The 22,007-nt window shown below is 45.1% G+C and overlaps 1 protein-coding gene across 1 annotated transcript in view; it reads left to right on the top strand.

Annotated features, from left to right (window-relative positions):
- Positions 1–22,007, top strand: part of TM6SF1 (transmembrane 6 superfamily member 1) — a 161,576-nt gene that overhangs the window by 54,144 nt on the left and 85,425 nt on the right. Inside the window, exons 5-6 of the mRNA XM_077263646.1 lie at positions 2,237–2,319; positions 13,983–14,104. Of these exons, the coding sequence (XP_077119761.1) occupies positions 2,237–2,319; positions 13,983–14,104 (205 nt within the window). The remainder of the gene's footprint in view (positions 1–2,236; positions 2,320–13,982; positions 14,105–22,007) is intronic.

The following is a 22,007-nucleotide window of genomic DNA, read 5'->3' as shown; positions in this document are numbered from 1 at the left end:
GAATATCATGATTTTTTATTTTTTTTAACATTCTATCTTTTTACTATTGATGCTGCATAGGCAGCATCAATAGTAAAAAGTTAGTCACACTTGCCAAACACTATGTTTGACAAGTGTGACCAACCTGTCAATCAGTTTTCGAAGCGATGCTACAGATCGCTTGGAAAACGCTAGCATTCTGCAAGCTAATTACGCTTGTAAAACGCTAGTGTAGGATGTATTTAAACCCAATGGTAGGTGTAGCACTGAGAATTACTTCAATGCTGTCCTTCTTGGGGGATAAAAGTGTAGGTTGTACCAATGTTAGTTGTAGCAGTGATATCATACACTCATGGATAGATGGAGGTATAAATTCAGTTTCATCTTATATACCATTCATTTTGTAAAGTGGGAAAGGAGACTGGATTAGTCAGTGTGGCAAATAATCTCACTCACGATGTGCGCTTCAACCAAACAGATGAGGGTTAAACATTAGAGAAATATCCAAAGAGTAGTAATACATAGACAGTTACCTCATATGCCTCATATAGATAGTACGCTGTGCCGTGAAATAGATAACCAAGCAAAGTGTCCACCCTATTAGTGCCTTCGGAATCATCCGGTTGGTGTTTGAAGACAGCTGGTGGATCAGGGAGGTGAAGTCGGAGTGCTGTCCCAGTTGGTGACAGACGCTCCATGCGGCTCTTCCGGTACCATGCTGGTGTATGAGCACTGCAGATCGGACATACATGACGATGGCATTTCTCTAGGAGCAGGACCTCTGTGACATAGACCAGTAAGAGGTGCTAAAAGGACCAGCGCATTTTGGAAAACAAATGGTTTCCTTCATCAGGGATCGTACTATTTATAGCATGGCTGCTTTAAATACTTAAGTTAATGCCTCTCAGGTGTTAATTAATGAAATGCGAATAATTCCACCTCACTATTCAACCCTCTTGGTTTATGCCAATCCAATTGGAAAATTTAGCGGCTCTCAGCCCGCGACATCTGCTTAATATAGTCGCCCCTGCGCCAATATTTATGGATGATTTGTATATCCATTACTACTGTACCCTGTGCAGAGCCCCCATGATGTTCTAAGAAATGCTTTGATAGAGCATGACCATCACATTTCTTATTGATGTTACCGGGATGTTCATTAATCCTTAAATTCATGGGGCGTTTGTGCATCCAACATATAATTTGTTGCAGGGGCAGTATCTTCCTACCTTACTGGCTAACCAATGTCCCCAGAAGCCAATGTCATTGTTTGAGCCAAAGTGGACTTCATGGGAGAAGACCAAGGAGGACACCATTGTTGAAAAAAAATCATAAAAAAGCCAGATTGGAAATTGCCAAACTACATATTGACAAACAACAAAGCTTCTGCAAGGATGTAAGAAAAAGCATTAGCTGGAGCAGTTTGCTCTTGAGAAGTGGGGCAAAATACCTGTTGAGAGGTGCAGAAGTCTCATTGACAGTTACAGGAATCGTTTGATTACAGTGATTGCCTCAAAAGGTTGTGCAACAAAATATTAAGCTAAGGGTACCATCATTTCTGTCCAGGCCTATTTCATGAGTTTTTTTTTTTTTTAATTAAATTCTGTGGAAGCATGGCTGAAAAGCAATGTCTGACTTTCATTTGTTCATTTTTATATTTTTTAATTTATTACTTTTGTCAGATTCAAGTTATGTCTGTGACTATTGTGGGTTTTTCTGTCATTAAATGAGGGGTGCCAACAATTTTGACCACGTGTGTATGTTGGATGCACAAAACGTCCCATAAATATAAGGATTAATGAACATCTCCGTAACATCAAGAAGAAATTTGATGGTCATCCTCTATCAAAGCATTTCTTAGAACATCATGGGGGTCTTCTTCCTCTCTGAAGATGCAATTTGCATATTTAATTTCCCAGAGGAGCATTGCAAGGCTTAAAAGTCTTCTCAACTTGGCATGCCAGGCTTGACATGTCACAATCTGCAAGGCAAAACGTCACCCCTTGGATAGCACACTCGGAGTGAAATGTTTTGTAGAATTTACGAATTGCTGTAAATACAATAACATAGTGTCAACCTTAGGAGTCTTCCGTGGCACAATGATGAATCATCTTGCACCCCATAAAAAGCTGATCCAGAATATCTTCTAAATATTCATTTTTTTATAAAGTAACATTGGTAGCAGAATACATGAATTTTACAATATATGTTTTTGAAATGAACAATTCGTCTCTTACAACCTTCTTATGTCCAACAGTCAGAACTACAGAATAATTGGCCTTTACTGGGTAGGATCCATTATAATGACTATGATTGTATTTATTCCTGGAAGTATTGTTGGTAAGTAATACACATAATCCTTATATCTTATCTTTGTTCATCTATCTTACAAAACCATAGTCTAGAAAGATAGAACAGTTAGGGTATGTGCACACGTCCAGATTTCTTGCAGAAATTTCCTGAAGAAAACCGGAAATTTTCTGCAAGAAATCCGCATTTTTTTTTTTGCGTTTTTTTTTTCGTTTTTTTCGCGGTTTTTTTAGCATTCTGCAAGCGTAATTAGCTTGCAGAATGCTAAAGTTTTCCAAGCGATCTGTAGCATCGCTTGGAAAACTGACTGACTGGTTGGTCACACTTGTCAAACATACTGTTTGACAAGTGTGACCAACTTTTTACTATAGATGCTGCTTATGCAGCATCTATAGTAAAAGATAGAATGTTTAAAAATAATAAAAAAAATTTAAAAAAATGCTTATACTCACCTGCAGACCTCAGCGGCGTCTGTTCCGTATAGATGGTGTGTGCGCGCAGGACCTTCCATGACGTCGCGGTCACGTGAGCGGTCACATGACCGGTCTCGACCAATCACAGGACCGTGACGTCATCGCAGGTCCTTCACCGCACACCAGCTACAGGAACCGAAGCGGCAGCATGCACCTGAGAGGCGGGAAGACATCGAAGGTGAGTATATCACTATTTTTTATTTTAATTCTTTTTTTTTACCACTTATATGGTGCCCAGTCCGTGGAGGAGAGTCTCCTCTCCTCCACCCTGGGTACCAACCGCACATAATCTGCTTACTTCCCACATGGTGTGCACAGCCCCGTGCGGGAAGTAAGCAGATCAATGGACTCCTAGGTGTGCGGAATCCCCGCAATTCCGCATTTTTAATGAACATGTTGCTTTTTTTTCCGCGATGCGATTTTTTTGCGGAAACAATCGCAACATTTGCACAAAAAATGCGGAATACACTGTAAATAATAGGAGGCATAGGTTAGCGTTTTTATCACGTTTTTATCACGTTTTTATAGCGAAAAAATGCGAAAAAAATGCGAAAAATCCTGAACGTGTGCACATGGCCTTAGGGTATGTTCACACAATGTTGTTTTCAGGTGAATTTGGAGTGGATCCACACTGAAACCCACCTGAAAAAGAGCTGATATACACTTAAAAAAATTAACACATTCATGTATATGTAAAAATGACTTGCTGTTCGTATTTTTAGGCTTTTGAGCGACTTTTAAACGCTAGAGGTTTGGAAAGACACCAAGTGGTTACAAGAATTGAGCTGACAATTCTTGGGGTGTTTTCCCTCTGAAGATGCTTTACATTTTCCAAAACAAGTCAATGGGATGGCTCAATTGACACCCGGAAGCAGGGCCGTTTCTTCAACAGGGCGGGCAGGGCGGCCACACGGGGCGCCGTGGGGCCGGGGGGCGCAGGAGAGGCCTCGGGCCCCGGTGGTCCCCTGCCCGCTGCTGCTGCTGTTTAAGGGCTGTCAGGGGCGCGGATGCCGCGCTCAGTGCTGAGCGCGGGCGCGCCCTGCCCGAACTCAGCTGCAAATCTGACAGCTGAGCGGTCAGATCATCGCCTCGCGTCGCCGCGCCCCCCCCCCCGCACCGCACATAATGGTTGCGGCCACCTCGGCGCCGCCACTCACCCATACCTCCCAACCGTCCCGATTTCAGCGGGACAGTCCCGCTTTGGCACCGGGGTCCCGCTGTCCCGCTTCGGGCATTTAAAATCCCGAATTTGCGGCCGCCGGTGAAGCCCCGCCCACTTCCGGGACGTAGAGAGAGCCTGTTTTTTTTTTTTTTTATATAAAAGCTGCCTCCTGACCGCCCGCGCAACACCCCCCCCCCCTCCCGCCCCCTGTGCGGCGCTGCCACGCTGAAGGAGAGAGCCTGCAGCAATCAAGAAGAAAGGTCAGCGATTCACTACCTCTGGCTGTGTGTGCACGGAGCTCCGGCTTCTGCTCTTAGCTGCTATCCCGGCAGAGAAGGAGAGACGGGGGAGGTGCCGGGATAGTGCAGAGCTGTGAGCAGGAGACTGAAGACTTCAGCAGAGAGCTGCACATGGACATCAGCCGCCCCTGCATCACAGAGGAGATTGTGTGTGTGTGATGTGTGTGATGGCTGCGTGTGTGTGTGTGTGATGGCTGGGTGTGTGTGTGTGATGGCTGTGTGTGTGTGATGGCTGCGTGTGTGTGTGTGTGATGGCTGCGTGTGTGTGATGGCTGCGTGTGTGTGTGTGATGGCTGTGTGTGTGTGATGGCTGCGTGTGTGTGTGATGGCTGCGTGTGTGTGTGTGATGGCTGCGTGTGTGTGTGTGATGGCTGCGTGTGTGTGTGATGGCTGCATGTGTGATGGCTGCGCGTGTGTGTGTGTGTGTGATGGCTGCGTGTGTGTGTGTGATGGCTGTGTGTGTGATGGCTGCGTGTGTGTGTGATGGCTGCGTGTGTGTGTGTGATGGCTGCGTGTGTGTGATGGCTGCGTGTGTGTGATGGCTGCGTGTGTGTGATGGCTGCGTGTGTGTGATGGCTGCGTGTGTGTGTGATGGCTGTGTGTGTGTGATGGCTGCGTGTGTGTGATGGCTGTGTGTGTGTGATGGCTGTGTGTGTGTGATGGCTGTGTGTGTGTGATGGCTGTGTGTGTGTGATGGCTGTGTGTGTGTGATGGCTGCGTGTGTGTGATGGCTGCGTGTGTGTGTGATGGCTGCGTGTGTGTGTGTGTGTGATGGCTGCGTGTGTGATGTCTGCGTGTGTGTGTGATGGCTGCATGTGTGTGTGATGGCTGCGTGTGTGTGTGTGTGTGATGGCTGCGTGTGTGTGTGTGATGGCTGCGTGTGTGTGTGTGTGTGATGGCTGCGTGTGTGTGTGTGTGATGGCTGCGTGTGTGTGTGATGGCTGCGTGTGTGATGCATTTGTGTCAAAGCTGCATGTGTTTGTGAGCTGCGTGCGTGTGAGCTGCGTGCCTGTGTGTGAGCTGCGTGCCTGTATGTCATTATACAGTATGGAGCATCATGTGTGGTCATTATACAATATGGAGCATCATGTGCGGTCATTATACAGTATGGAGCATCATGTGCGGTCATTATACAGTATGGAGCATTATGTGTGGCCATTATACAGTATGGAGCATCATGTGCGGTCATTATACAGTATGGAGCATCATGTGCGGTCATTATACAATATGGAGCATCATGTGCGGTCATTGTACAGTATGGAGCATCATGTGCGGTCATTATACAGTATGGAGCATCATGTGCGGTCATTATACAGTATGGAGCATCATGTGTGGCCATTATACAGTATGGAGCATCATGTGCGGTCATTATACAGTCTGGAGCATCATGTGCGGTCATTATACAGTCTGGAGCATCATGTGCGGTCATTATACAGTCTGGAGCATCATGTGCGGTCATTATACAGTCTGGAGCATCATGTGCGGTCATTATACAGTCTGGAGCATCATGTGCGGTCATTATACAGTCTGGAGCATCATGTGCGGTCATTATACAGTATGGAGCATCATTTGCGGTCATACAGTATGGAGCATCATGTGCGGTCATTATACAGTATGGAGCATCATGTGCGGTCATTATACAGTATGGAGCATCATGTGGGGTCATTATACAGTATGGAGCATCATGTGCGGTCATTATACAGTCTGGAGCATCATGTGCGGTCATTATACAGTATGGAGCATCATTTGCGGTCATACAGTATGGAGCATCATGTGTGTTCATTATACAGTATGGAGCATCATGTGCGGCCATTATACAGTATGGAGCATCATGTGGGGTCATTATACAGTATGGAGCATCATGTGCGGTCATTATACAGTATGGAGCATCATGTGCGGTCATACAGTATGGAGCATCATGTGTGTTCATTATACAGTATGGAGCATCATGTGTGGCCATTATACAGTATGGAGCGTCATGTGTGTTCATTATACAGTATGGAGCATCATGTGTGGCCATTATACAGTATGGGGCACTGTGTGGCCATATTTTTTTGTTTATAATTATTGTATATGAAACAGTGTGATCGGCAGTGCTAAATGGGTGTGGTTGGGATGTGGATATGGGTGTGACTAATTATGAATGGGTGTGGTCAGAGGCGTGGCCTAAAATTTGCCGCGGCGCGCAAAGCGCGCCGCAAACTTTGTCCCTCTTTCCCATCTTCAAAAGTTGGGAGGTATGACTCACCTCCGCTCCGCGCTGGATGAACAGCGAGAATGAACAGCCAGGATGAGGCAGCTCGGCCACTCCCACACTGATAGCAGGGGCGCCGCGCTCTCGGCTGAGCACGGGCGCTCCCTGAGACAGTGATCAAAGAGCTAAGCACACACACTATCACTGTCAGACTAGGCTGCCTGGCTGTTGCCAATTTCAATGCTGGACAGGACAGGCTGCAGTCTAGTCTGACAGTGGTAGCAGTATAGCAAAAATGCCCACCCCCTGCCTATGGATTAGTCCTTCCCTTCCCAGCAGCCCCATTTAGCAGTCTGAGCGCGCTCAGACTCAGAGGGCAGAGGGCACTGACACACTGAACAGGTGAGGGGGTCTGAGGGATGGGATGGGTTGGGCTAGCCTTTTTTTTTGGATGGGGACCCCCACACCTGCCCCCCCCCCAACCACCCTTGGGGCATGCTGATTTGGCATGCCCCACAGCATGAAACCCGGGAGGGGGCCCAGCTGACTTACCTCATCTTTGGCAGTCTGGTGGCATCCTCACCCAGGCGAGAAGTGTTGGAAAGAGTTATGGCAGTAACTGTATACCTGGCAACCAATAATTTAGCTTTTCGAGGATCGTCAAATACATTGTTTACACCAAATAATGGACATTTCCTTGGGCTTATAGAGCTTCTTGGAAAATTTGAACCAGTAATGAGAGATCATTTAAAACGAATTACTTCCCAGGAAATCCATACACATTACTGTGGAAATTTAATTCAAAATGAAATTATCTGCTTGATGGCCTCTCAGGTGAAGAAATGTATTCTAGAAAAAGCCAAAAGATCTAAGTATTTTTCAATAATGTTGGACTGCACACAAGATGCAGGTCACACTGAACAGTTGTCATACACCTTAAGATTTGTTGATATAGATGATGATCACGTAGCAATAAAGGAACATTTTATTGGCTATCGTCCTGCTACTGATACATCTGGGGAAAGTCTCGCCAATCTCCTTTTAGAAGAGATTAGTAAATGTGACCTGGAATTAGAAAATGAACTGGCAGAAAAGCTGAATTATTCGGAAGCTATTAATGCTTTTGCAGCGGCTAAATCTAGAAGAGTCAGTTTCTCATAAATCTGCAACCTACAATTTTTAGGATCTGTTTCCAAAATAATTAATAGATATTATTTACCTACAACTTTGTTCTCACCGTTAATAATTAGCATACTTGTCCCTTTTCCCCAAGTTCTATATAAGTTAAAGGCAAATTATAATTTATTAAAAAAAGGGAAGATACAAGCCTGCTCTCTATTTATTACTCAAGCCCACAAAAATAATGTTTATTATTTTCGGTGCCGGGGGGGGGGGGGGGGGGAGAAATTTCCTACTCTCGCCCTGTGTCATTTTTGGGCTAGAAACTGCCCTGCCCGGAAGATACCCCGACATCTTTTGAGCGTTTTATCTAAAAAAAAACCTCTGATGGTCAAAAACATTGAAAAAGTGCTCAGGAAATAACAAAAAAAAATTATAAAAACCAAATGTTTTTGGCTGTCTAAAAGGATATTGTGTGAACATACCCATTAGGCCTAAGCTGGCCATACAGTTGATAACCTAAGGTCACGTGCACACGTTGGGTCAGATTGCCTGAAATACTAATGTCCCAGCCTATGATCGGTGCTCTAAGAGCATCGATCATAGTCTGGTTCCTGGACCCGCTCTGCTTGGTGTGATTGACGATTACATTGATCAAACCAATCACAGGGCACAGCTGCGTGTAACCACCAGTGACCTGCCTAGGATCAGAGCTGTAAGAGCTCTGATCCTAGGCTGGTGCCTGGCAATGCCAGAGTCACCTCAGCCAGCTCTGATTGGTGCGATCGACGATGACATCAATTGCACCAATCACAGGACACAGAAGCAGTGTGACTACTCTATGATCTGTATTTGACTGCCCTGCACGTCCTCACAGCAGCTGAGGATTTTTACAGGGCGATCATGCTATCGGATCTGCACTGTGCTGGGCTTTGTGGTGCCAAAGAAGCCTGTGACACCACAATCGCTCACTGCTGCCAAAGAAGAAAGAACATAGAAGACAGAACAGAGAAGAAAGAAGACAGAAGACATCTGTAAGAAGATCCCTGCCTGATCTCTCCTCCACCTCAATCCCCCCCACCTCCCCCCTCACAGAAGAAGGAAGAGATGAGGAAGAAAGAAGACAACTGTAAGACTTTTGATCCCTGATCCCTGCCTGATCTCTCATCTTCCACCCCAATTCCCCTCTTCCAGCCTTCCCCCCTCTTTTTACCCCCCCCCCTCCACACCTCCTTTGCACCACCTCCAGGCACACATCCAGCAGCTGCCGAGCATTGAATAGTAACGCAGTTTACTGATCAGCACTCGTGCCCGCTGTTTTACACTTTTTTTTCACTGACCTTTTTTCCCCCGGATGCTGCTTTTTTCTTTTATCTTTTTGTTTCAAAAAAAGTTTACACCAAGCAGTCACACACACACACACCTGAATAAAGTAGTTACACAAACACCCCATACATAAAAAAAAATTTCCGCTCGTCACAAAAACACTATTCAGTGGAGGAGGCATACTCTTTCCCTGCCTCTCACTGTGGGTATGTGCACACGTCAGGATTTCTTGCAGAAATTTCCTGAAGAAAACCGGAAATTTTCTGCAAGAAATCCGCATGTTTCTTTTTGCGTTTTTTTCCCGTTTTTCCCGTAATTAGCTTGCAGAATGCTAAAGTTTTCCAAGCGATCTGTAGCATCGCTTGGAAAACTGATTGACAGGTTGGTCACACTTGTCAAACATAGTGTTTGACAAGTGTGACCAACTTTTTACTATAGATGCAGCCTATGCAGCATCAATAGTAAAATATAGAATGTTAAAAATAATAAAAAAAAAAAAAATGGTTATACTCACCTTCTGCAGACAGCCGATCTCCTCAGCGGCTTCCGTTCCTATAGATGGTGTGTGCAGGACCTTCGATGACGTCGCGGTCACGTGACCGCGACATCATCGCGGTCATGTGACCGCTACATCATCGCAGGTCCTTCACACACACCAGCTTATAGGAACGGAAGTGGCAGCGTGCACTGCTGAGAGGCGGGAAGACTCCGGGGGCCATCGAAGGTGAGTATATGACTATTTTTTATTTTAATTCTTTTTTTTTTTACAATTATACGGTGCCCAGTCCATGGAGGAGAGTCTCCTCTCCTCCACCCTGGGTACCAACCGCACATGATCTGCTTACTTCCCGCATGGTGGGCATAGCCACATGCGGAAAGTAAGCAGATCAATGCATTCCTAGGTGTGCGGGATCCCCGCAATTCCCCAAATTTAATGAACATGTTGCTTTTTTTTCCGCGATGCGATTTTTTCGCGGAAAAAAATGCAACATTTGCACAAGATATGCGGAATACACTGAAAATAATGGGAGGCATATGTAAGCGTTTTTTTCACGTTTTTATCACGTTTTTATAGCGAAAAAACACAAAAAATACTGAACATGTGCACATGGCCTGACAGTGAGGGAGAGGATCCCACCTTTCTTTATTTTTCAGACTTTGACTCTTCATCCTCCTCAGGTACTGCTGAACCACCATGAAGATGCCCCAGGACAGAAGGTGAACCAGCTCCCCCAATTACAGAAGGTGAACCAGCGCCCCCCCATTACTGACCCCATATGGACCTCACCCTCCGAAAATTATGAGCCACTGACTCCTGATTTTGTGGCACAATCAAGAATCGAGTCTGACACCACCAGCCTCACAGAAATAGACTTTTTCAAAGTCTTTTTCTCTGAGGATTTTGTTAACCTCATGGTGAGCCAAACTAATTTGTATGCTCATGAATTTTTTACATAAAACCACAATTCATCATTTTCTAACTGGACTCCTGTAGACGCAGCTGAAATTATGAAGTTTTTGGGCCTGGGCCTTCATATGGGGATCCTGAAGAAGCCAGAACTTTGACAATATTGGAGTGTTGATGTTATATACAACACTCCAGTGTTCTGAATGATCTTGGCCCAGAAACATTTTGAGGCCACCCACAAATTCCTGCATTACAATGATAATCCCCGAGATGACCCCAACTTTGACCGTCTGTTCAAAGTTGGGCCGGTCATTGAATACTTCAACAGAAATGTATGTGACCTAAAGAGACATCTGCATGGACGAGTTCATTTCAAGGGAAGGCTCAAATTCCGTCAGTACCTGCCCAGTAAAAGGGCCAGGTATGGAATTACATTCTATAAGCTGTGTGAGACTACCTCAGGGTACACCCACAGGTTTAGTGTTTATGAAGGGAAGGGCACCCAGATTGAACCCCCTGAATGCCCCCCTGTCCTGGAAGTGATGGGAAAATTGTGCAGGATTTGGTACACCCACTGCTGGATCAAGCTTATCACCTCTATGTGAAACGTGGATAACTTTTATACCAGCATCCCACAGTTCAAGTCCCTCTCTGTGCGAGGCACCGCAGCCTGCGGTACTATCCGCAAAAATCAGAAAGACCTCCCGAAAGTGCTAATTGGGCAGATGCTCAGAAGGGGTGACAGCAGAGCCCAATATAGCGACCACCTGCTGGTGGTCAAGACCAAGAGGGATGTCTTGATTAAGGCCCTGATATTTGGCAGTCCGGGCCCCAGGACTTCCGGAACTGAAGTTACTCGTATTGTACCAGGCCAACATTTCCTGGAGGAGGTCATTCAAAGCGGAAAAAAAGGTACGTCGCAAAAGAGGTGCCAGTGTGTTACAGAAGAGGATATGCAAGGACACCATTTATCAATACGACACCTGCCCCAATAAACCTGGCCTGTGTATGAAAGAATGCTTCAGATTGTACCACACATCCATGGACTACTACATTTATTTCTGACTTACACAACTGACATATGACAACCTGACAAACACTACACAACTCACATATGCCACTACATTATAAAATTATCATTATAAAATTCACATACCAGGAAACGGTAGATCAGTTCCAAAAAGGGGGCACTTGTTGGGCATTGCCACTGTTTAGGCACTAGTGATGAGCGAATATACTCGTTACTCGAGATTTCTCGAGCATGTTCGGGGGTTCTCCGAGTATTTTTTAGTGCTCGGAGATTTAGTTTTTCTTGCCTAGCAACCAGGCAATCCCCACATGTACTTATGCTGGCTATCAGATGTAAATCATTCAGCTGCGGCAAGAAAAACTAAATCTCCGCGCACTAAAAAATACTCGGAGTACCCCCGAGCATGCTCGAGAAATCTCGAGTAATGAGTATATTCGCTCATCACTATTAGGCACATCAGGGGCACTGCAAACGTGACATGATGCCCACAGGCCATTCCATCAAAGTCTGCATTCAAAAACGTCATGCCTTCCCTTCCGAGCCCCGATGTGCACCCAAACAGTAGTTTTCTCCCACATATGGGGTATCAGCGTACTCAAGACAAATTGCACAACAACTTTTTGCGGTCCAATTTCCCGTTACCCTTGTGAAAATAAAAAAGTGGGGGCTAAAAGATCATTTTTGTGGAAAAAATATTTATTTTCACAGCTCTACGTTATAAACTTTTGTGAAACACGTGGAGATTCAAAGTGCTCACCGCACTTCTAGATAAGTTCCTTGGTGGTCTAGTTTACAAAATGTGGTCACTTGTGGGTGGTTTCCACTGTTTAGGCACATCAGGGGCTCTCCAAATATGACATGGCGTCCGACCTCAATTCCAGCCAATTTTGAGTTGAAAAAGTCAAACAGCACTCCTGTCCCTTCCGAGCTCTGCTGTGCGCCCAAACAGTGATTTTCTCCCACATGGGGTATCAGCGTACTCAGGACAAATCGAACAACTTTGGGGTTACCAATGGGAAGGTAATAAAAAATTGGGGGCTGAAAGATCATTTTTGTGGAAAAAATATTTTTTATTTTCACAGCTCTACGTTCTAAACTTCTGTGAAGCACTTGGGGGGTTCAAAGTGCTCACCACACATATAGATAAGTTCCTCTGGGGGTCTAGTTTCCAAAATGGGGTCATTTGAAGGGAGTTTCCACTGTGTAGGCACATTAGGGGCTCTCCAAGCGCGACATGGCATCCGATCTCAACTCCAGCCAATTTTACATTGAAAAAAAATCAAACACCGCTCCTTCTCTTCCAAGCTCTGCCGTGCGCCTAAACAGTCGTTTTTCCCCATATATGTGGTATCAACATGTTCAGGAGAAATTGCATTACAAATTTTGGGGTTAATTTTTCCTGTTACCCTTCTGAAAATAAAAAAATAATCTAAAGTTAAATTTTAGTGAAAAAAGTTAAATGCTAATTTTTTCCTTTCACATTCCATTAATTCCTGTGAAGCACCGGAAGGGTTAATAAACTTCTTGAATGTGGTTTTGAGCACTTTGAGGGGTGCAGTTTTTAGAATGGTGTCACGATTGGACATTTTATATCATATAGACCCCTCAAAGTGACTTCAAATGTGATGTGGTCCCTAAAAATGGTTTTGTAAATCTTGTTGTAAAAATGAGAAATCGCTGGTCAACTTTTAACTCTTATAAGTTCCTACCAAAAAAAAACAAAAAACCTTGTTTAAAAAATTGTGCTGATCTAAAGTAAATATGTGGGAAATATTATTTATTAACTATTTTATGTGACATATCTCTCTGATTTAAGGGCAAAAAAATTAAAAAAAAGTTTGAAAATTGCAAAGTTTTTGCCTAATTTACGCTTTTTACACAAATAAAAGCAAGTCATATAGAAGAAAATGTACCACTATGATGAAGTACAATATGTCACAAAAAATCTCAGAATCAGCAAGATCCGTTAAAGCGTTCCAGAGTTATTACCCGATAAATTGACAGTGGTCAGAATTGTAAAAATAGGCCAGGTCATTAACGTGCAAACCATCTTCGGGGTACAGGGGTTAAAGAACCACTCCCACTAACAGTTTTATTGTTTAAATGTGTGCATGTACATGTAATGTAAAGTGAGTGTATTAATATACTCACCTACCACCGCGGTCTCCGGTGTCCAGTGCTGTTCTTCTGCTCTTCTCAGTGATGTCACCACAAATGAGACTTGCTGTCTCATTCTACACTCAATGTGTGATGCGGAAGTCGCTGTTATAGTGAAGGCCTGTGGAGCCATGCTCTGATACCCCATAGGTTAACATTGAAAAAGTCATTTCCGGGTCACACAGAGAGCAGTGAGACCCGAGAGGAGTCTGCAGAGAGGTGGTGTGTTTCACAAGAGCAGAAGACCAGCGCTCCACACTGGAGAGAGCGGCAGTAGGTGGGTATATTAATATACTCACACTACATTACATACACATATTTAAAAAATAAAAATGTTAGTGGGACAGCCTCTTTAACCTAGAGATCTTGTGTGTCCATCTACCTAGATCTTTATAATAATAATGATTTAAATGATTATATACCCCTATAATTTTGTGCAAGCCATTAGTAAGCAGTATAGTTTATAATTATTGGTTTTGCTGTCTTTTGATACTCTTTAAAGCATTGTAATCTTTTTTACACTAGGTAAATATGGAACAAGAATTTGTCCTGCATTTTTCTTAAACCTTCTGTATATTTGTCTTCCACTATGGGCTGGGTTTAGAATCTACAAACAACCGTCCGTTATCAATAATCCTTCTACCAAGGTAACAGGTATAAATGTAATAATAGATAAGAATGATTGGTAAATTGAATAGTTATTACAGCCAATCTGGCCAGATTCTGAACTGCAGTCTGGGGATCAGTTGATGCATGTATCCGTACAATCTAATTGCTTTTAATTCTAATGTATAAATTAAAGCTTTATAACAAGGTATACTTAACGTGTTTTCACGCATCGATCAATGGGTGTCAACCTCTGGGACTGGCACCAATTAGACGAACAGGGAATTTTTTTCCATGATGGGGCACTTTTATTTCTGTTGGAATGAAATGGCAATGCATATGCCCAATCGCTGCTCCATTCATTTTTCTTTCTGCTTCCGGAAAAGGCTGAGCCTAGCGATTAGGGGTCAAGCATGCACACTGTCTCTCGAATTTTAAGCAGATAAAACAGCTCTGTTTTACTGTCAGTGCTGGTCTTAGCGATTGAACCAAAGACTCCAGTGTCTGATTGCACCTACTCCTGCACTGAAAAGAAGCACTTCACCTTCTTTTTAAATGGTGTTAATTTCTTTTACCAGTACAGGGGTTAATCGGCCATGTTGGGACCTCTTGGAGTCTGAGCTCTCAGATGAGCAATGTTAGCCATTCCTATCTGGGTCCTGACTGAAACACATCGTCAGAGCTAGATTATGCTGCATGGTTAGGATAGTTGTTTTGGTGGTTATATTAGGAGTTTGGTGGATTTCTGTGACTGTTGCTCGGGTTTGTAAGTGTGATAATTTCCTTCCCTCCTCTTTTTTGTTTTTTCCCCATCCTCCACTCCCGCTGCATTCCTCTGTTATACGTAAGTGAATATTTGTATGCCTGGTATTTTCAGTTTCCCTTGCATCAGGGACAGGGATAGAGCCCTTGGTCACTTGACAACCGATTCGTGACAACTGTCCTGAATGCAGCAGTCAGGATCATATTGCTCAACAACCGTTACACCGATGCCTCTGACCTGTGACAGTCATTGCACTGATTACCCATCAACTCCAGAGTTCAATATAAACTTATCACTCTCACCCACAAATCATTCCATGGTTCAGCACCAGTCTACATCACCTCTCTCGTCTCAGTCTACCACCCTTCCCGTGCCCTCCATTATGCTAATGACCTAAGATTAACATCTTCAATAATCCAAACCTCCCACTCCCATCTCCAAGACTTCTTGCGTGCTGCCCCAATTCTTTGGCATGCACTACCCAGGACAATTCAATTAATCCCTAATACTCATACAGTAGTTTTAAATGTGCCCTTTAATGAATTTTTCAGACTGGCCTACCGCCCCAACATATTTATCTAACTATCCCTGTTTTGCCCACATAAAATTTTCTTCAAAACTAGGACCCTCGTATCATCTGTTCTCACATGCATTTAATATAATAATCTTTATTTTCACATAGCGCTAACATATTCTGCAGCACTTTATAGTTTGCTCACATTGTCATCTCTGTCCTCGATGGGGCTTACAATCTAAATTCCCTATCAGTATGTCTTTGGAATGTGGGAGGAAGCCGGAGTACCCGGAGGAAACCCGCGCAAACAGAGGGAGAACATACAACTCCTTGCAGATGTTGTCCTTGGTGGGACTTGAACCCACGACTCCAGTGCTGCAAAGCTGCAGTGCTAACCACTGAGCCACCTTGCTGCCCTTATTATCCATCTGTGTCTGTACTTTTACACATACTGGTTGGTTACGGTTCATGCAGCATTACATAAACACCCTATTTATTACATTGATAGCAGGACCATATAATGAAAGCAATTGTTAACATTCACATTTCGCATCTCCCCTATTTCCTCATAGTTTGCAACCTTGCAAGCAGAGCCCTCACTCCTCTTGGTTAGGGTTGAGCGACTTTCATTTTTTTAAGATCGAGTCGGGTTTTGTGAAACCCGACTTTGTCCAGAGTCGAGTCGAGTGCAGTCGGCCGATTGTCGCTAAAAGTCGGGGATCGACCGAAACACGAAAACCAATGCAAGTCAATGGGGAAGCATAGTCGGCAGTGAGTGGAGGCCAGGAAAACACCTACAGTGCCCATTTTAATGCCAAAAACATCCATTCTTGTTTCTGAAGCTTGTCAATCTTAATTAACTTTATAATAATAGTTGGGCATAGGAAATTGGGGGTCATTTGGCAAAAGTTGTGGGGGGAGTAGGGCTGGCTCAAGTTTTTCGTGGGCCCAGGAAATGCGGACTACGTCACGGCGGTGGAGCAGGGAGAGGTAAGTATTTCAACGTTGCAAGTGCTGTGATCCTGAGCAAGCAGGGGGGGCCCACTCGTTCGCATTGGCACTGGCACAGGGCCCCTCAAAGTACGGCGGTGTGTTTGCATGGCGGGGGCGCCTCCCACCAGCAGCGACACTTTTGCGTACTCTGAGGGGCCCTGTGCCAGTGACGTCGCCAACGAGTATGCCCCCCCCACCTGATGAAGGAACCTGCACTTTCATCTGCACCTTCCTCTTTGTCCCTGTGTAAGGTGATATAACATGCGGGAAGGGGAACCTTACTTTCAGCAGGGTCAGATTCTGGCTGTGTAGAGTGCAAGGGGAATGTAGTGGTCTAGGTCAATGTACCAGCAGACTCATCTAGCAGTGGCTGGGCAATGGGCAGGATGAGGAGGAAACAGATATAGGGCCAAAGAATAAAGTAGGCTAAATGCAGTTCAAAATTGGTAACAGGACTAAACAGGCGGCATTGCTTTGTTCAGTGGAGTAGCAAACCCAAGAGCAGCAGACACTGTTTCAAGGGCCTAACCACACTAGTAGGCCAAATGCAGTTTAATATCTGATAGTATAGGCCGAAAGCCAGAATGTGGAAGCTCAGCTTTGTTCAGTTGAGGACAACACCAGGGAGGGGCAGACACCGTTAGTAGGCCAGAACCACCAATTTTTAAAAAAAAGCAGTTAATCAGAGCCAGAAGGTAGAAGCTCAGCTTTATTCAGTTGAGGACAACACCAGGCAGGGGCAGACACCGTTAGTAGGCCGGAACCACCAATTTTTAAAAAAACAGCAGTTAATCAAAGCCAGAAGGTAGAAGCTCAGCTTTATTCAGTTGAGGACAACACCAGGCAGGGGCAGACACCGTTAGTAGGCCGGAACCACCAATTTTTTTTAAAAACAGCAGTTAATCAAAGCCAGAAGGTGGAAGCTCAGCTTTATTCAGTTGAGGGCAAACACCAGGGAGGGGCAGACACCGTTAGTAGGCCGGAACCACCAATTTTGTAAAAAACAGCAGTTAATCAAAGCCAGAAGGTGGAAGCTCAGCTTTATTCAGTTGAGGACAACACCAGGCAGGGGCAGACACCGTTAGTAGGCCGGAACCACCAATTTTTTAAAAAATAGCAGTTAATCAAAGCCAGAAGGTAGAAGCTCAGCTTTATTCAGTTGAGGACAACACCAGGCAGGGGCAGACACCGTTAGTAGGCCGGAACCACCAATTTTTTTAAAAACAGCAGTTAATCAAAGCCAGAAGGTAGAAGCTCAGCTTTATTCAGTTGAGGACAACACCAGGCAGGGGCAGACACCGTTAGTAGGCCGGAACCACCAATTATTTAAAAAACAGCAGTTAATCAAAGCCAGAAGGTAGAAGCTCAGCTTTATTCAGTTGAGGACAACACCAGGCAGGGGCAGACACCGTTAGTAGGCCGGAACCACCAATTTTTTAAAAAACAGCAGTTAATCAAAGCCAGAAGGTAGAAGCTCAGCTTTATTCAGTTGAGGACAACACCAGGCAGGGGCAGACACCGTTAGTAGGCCGGAACCACCAATTTTTTTTAAAAAACAGCAGTTAATCAAAGCCAGAAGGTAGAAGCTCAGCTTTATTCAGTTGAGGACAACACCAGGCAGGGGCAGACACCGTTAGTAGGCCGGAACCACCAATTTTTTAAAAAACAGCAGTTAATCAAAGCCAGAAGGTAGAAGCTCAGCTTTATTCAGTTGAGGACAACACCAGGCAGGGGCAGACACCGTTAGTAGGCCGGAACCACCAATTTTTTAAAAAACAGCAGTTAATCAAAGCCAGAAGGTGGAAGCTCAGCTTTATTCAGTTGAGGGCAAACACCAGGGAGGGGCAGACACCGTTAGTAGGCCGGAACCACCAATTTTTTAAAAAACAGCAGTTAATCAAAGCCAGAAGGTGGAAGCTCAGATTTATTCATTTGAGGACAACTTGAATTAGGGACTGCAGACAGACTTACCAGGCTGTCCCCTGTGTGGACCATGCATCCAATACATTAACCCATTGCGCCACAAAGGACACGTAACCTTCCGTGGCCATGCCTACAGCTCCATGTGTCTGTTGTCAGGTGTACCTTTGGACTCACAGATTGACAGAATGAAAGGACAATGTGGTCTTTAACATGCTGGTGGAGGGGTGGGATGGCTTTTCTCGCAAAAGAATTGTCAACTGGGTAGCTCATAGCGTGGTACAGCGTAGTCCATCATGGCTTTATTAATATTAAATAAAATTAAAAAATAGGCTCTATGCACTGTAAAATAGGTTACAGGGGTACACGGGCAGCAGTGGTCAGGTCAGTGGAGGCCTAGTGGAAGGAGGGACCGCAGACAGGCTTCGAAGGCCTAACATTATAAAATGGGCTGGCTGTAGGCACTTTATAATTGGTTCCAGGGGTACACGGGCAGCAGTGGTCTGGTCAGTGGAGGCCTAGTGGAAGGAGGGACCGCAGACAGGCTTCGAAGGCCTAACATTATAAAATGGGCTGGCTGTAGGCACTTTATAATTGGTTCCAGTGGTACACGGCCAGCAGTGGTCTGGTCAGTGGAGGCCTAGTGGAAGGAGGGACCGCAGACAGGCTTCGAAGGCCTAACATTATAAAATGGGCTGGCTGTAGGCACTGTAAAATTGGTTCCAGGGGTACACGGGCAGCAGTGGTCTGGTCAGTGGAGGCCTAGTGGAAGGAGGGACCGCAGACAGGCTTTGAAGGCCTAACATTATAAAATGGGCTGGCTGTAGGCACTGTAACATTGGTTCCAAGGGTACACGGGCAGCAGTGGTCTGGTCAGTGGAGGCCTAGTGGAAGGAGGGACCGCAGACAGGCTTCGAAGGCCTAACATTATAAAATGGGCTGGCTGTAGGCACTTTATAATTGGTTCCAGGGGTACACGGGCAGCAGTGGTCTGGTCAGTGGAGGCCTAGTGGAAGGAGGGACCGCAGACAGGCTTCGAAGGCCTAACATTATAAAATGGGCTGGCTGTAGGCACTTTATAATTGGTTCCAGGGGTACACGGGCAGCAGTGGTCTGGTCAGTGGAGGCCTAGTGGAAGGAGGGACCGCAGACAGGCTTCGAAGGCCTAACATTATAAAATGGGCTGGCTGTAGGCACTTTATAATTGGTTCCAGGGGTACACGGGCAGCAGTGGTCTGGTCAGTGGAGGCCTAGTGGAAGGAGGGACCGCAGACAGGCTTCGAAGGCCTAACATTATAAAATGGGCTGGCTGTAGGCACTGTAAAATAGGTTCCAAGGGTACACGGGCAGCAGTGGTCTGGTCAGTGGAGGCCTAGTGGAAGGAGGGACCGCAGACAGGCTTCGAAGGCCTAACATTATAAAATGGGCTGGCTGTAGGCACTTTATAATTGGTTCCAGGGGTACACGGGCAGCAGTGGTCTGGTCAGTGGAGGCTGTTGTGAAATTGGATTCTGGGCTCCCCCGGTGGCCACTTGTGGAATTGTACTTGTGTGCATCATCCCCTCTGTTCACCTGCTCCTATCAGGATGTGGGAGTCGCTATATAACCTTGCTCCTCTGTCAGTTTCATGCCGGTCAACTATGTAATCAGAAGCCTTTCTGTGCATGTTCCTGCTACTAGATAACTCCCAGCTAAGTTGGACTTTTGTCCTTGTGTGTTTTTGCATTTTGTTCCTGTTCACAGCTGCTGTTTCGTTACTGTGTCTGGAAAGCTCTTGTGAGCGGAAATTGCCACTCTGGTGTTATGAGTTAATGCTAGAGTCTTAAAGTAATTTCTGGATGGTGTTTTGATAGGGTTTTCTGCTGACCATGAAAGTGCCCTTTCTGTCTTCTTGCTATCTAGTAAGCGGACCTCGATTTTTGCTAAACCTATTTTCATACTACGTTTGTCATTTCATCTAATATCACCGCCAATATATGTGGGGGCCTCTGTCTGCCTTTTGGGAAAATTTCTCTAGAGGTGAGCCAGGACTGTCTTTTCCTCTGCTAGGATTAGGTAGTTCTCCGGCTGGCGCTGGGCATCTAGGGATAAAAAAACGTAGGCATGCTACCCGGCCACTTCTAGTTGTGCGGCAGGTTTAGTTCATGGTCAGTATAGTTTCCATCTTCCAAGAGCTAGTTCTCATATATGCTGGGCTATGTTCTCTCGGCATTGAGAATCATGACAGTTTGACCGGCCCAAAAAAAAGGGTTAAATTACTGGCTGAGAAAGGAGAAAAAAAAGAAGTCTGCTACAATTTTTTTTTTTTTTTTTTTTTCCCTCTAGTTCTGAGTGTGCTCTTAATTGAATCACTTGCTAGTCTGCCTATACTGCAGCCTTCCTCTCTTTCTCTCCTTCTTATCCTTGAATGGCTCTGTGTTCACCTGTTTCAAATGGATCTTCAGAGTGTAGCTACAGGTTTGAATAATCTCGCCACAAAGGTGCAAGATTTGCAAGATTTTGTTGTTCATGCACCTATGTCTGAGCCTAGAATTCCTTTGCCTGAATTCTTCTCGGGGAATAGATCTCACTTTCAAAATTTTAGAAATAATTGCAAATTGTTTTTGTCCCTGAAGTCTCGCTCTGCCGGAGACCCTGCACAGCAGGTCAGGATTGTAATTTCCTTGCTCCGGGGCGACCCTCAAGACTGGGCTTTTGCATTGGCACCAGGGGATCCTGCGTTGCTCAATGTGGATGCGTTTTTTCTGGCCTTGGGGTTGCTTTATGAGGAACCTCATTTAGAGCTTCAGGCGGAAAAGGCCTTGATGTCCTTGTCTCAGGGGCAAGATGAAGCTGAAATATACTGCCAAAAATTCCGCAAATGCTCTGTGCTTACTCAGTGGAATGAGTGCGCCCTGGCGGCGATTTTCAGAGAAGGTCTCTCTGATGCCATTAAGGATGTTATGGTGGGGTTCCCTGTGCCTGCGAGTCTGAATGAGTCCATGACGATGGCTATTCAGATCGATAGGCGTCTGCGGGAGCGCAAACCTGTGCACCATTTGGCGGTGTCTACTGAGAAAACGCCAGAAAATATGCAATGTGATAGAATTCTGTCCAGAAGCGAGCGGCAGAATTTTAGACGAAAAAATGGGTTGTGCTTCTATTGTGGTGATTCAACTCATGTTATATCAGCATGCTTTAAGCGTACTAAGAAGCCTGACAAGTCTGTTTCAATTAGCACTTTACAGTCTAGGTTTATTCTGTCTGTGACCCTGATTTGTTCTTTGTCATCTATTACCGCGGACGCCTATGTCGACTCTGGCGCTGCTTTGAGTCTTATGGATTGGTCCTTTGCCAAACGCTGTGGGTATGATTTGGAGCCATTGGAGGCTCCGATACCTCTGAAAGGGATTGACTCCACCCCATTGGCTAGTAATAAGCCACAATACTGGACACAAGTGACTATGCGTGTTAATCCGGATCACCAGGAGGTTATTCGCTTTCTGGTGCTGTATAATCTACATGATGTTTTGGTGCTGGGATTGCCATGGCTGCAATCTCATAACCCAGTCCTCGACTGGAGAGCTATGTCTGTGTTAAGCTGGGGATGTAAAGGAACTCATGGGGACGTACCTTTGGTTTCCATTTCATCATCTATTCCCTCTGAGATTCCTGAATTCTTGTCTGACTTTCGTGACGTTTTTGAAGAACCCAAGGTTGGTTCACTACCTCCGCACCGGGAGTGCGATTGTGCCATAGACTTGATCCCGGGTAG

This window comes from Ranitomeya variabilis, chromosome 5 (assembly GCF_051348905.1).
Source record: "Ranitomeya variabilis isolate aRanVar5 chromosome 5, aRanVar5.hap1, whole genome shotgun sequence".
In the NCBI taxonomy this organism is placed as follows: Eukaryota; Metazoa; Chordata; class Amphibia; order Anura; family Dendrobatidae; genus Ranitomeya; species Ranitomeya variabilis.
The sequence above is the reverse complement of the archived record's forward strand: the minus strand, read 5'-3'. Positions and strand labels throughout refer to the sequence as shown.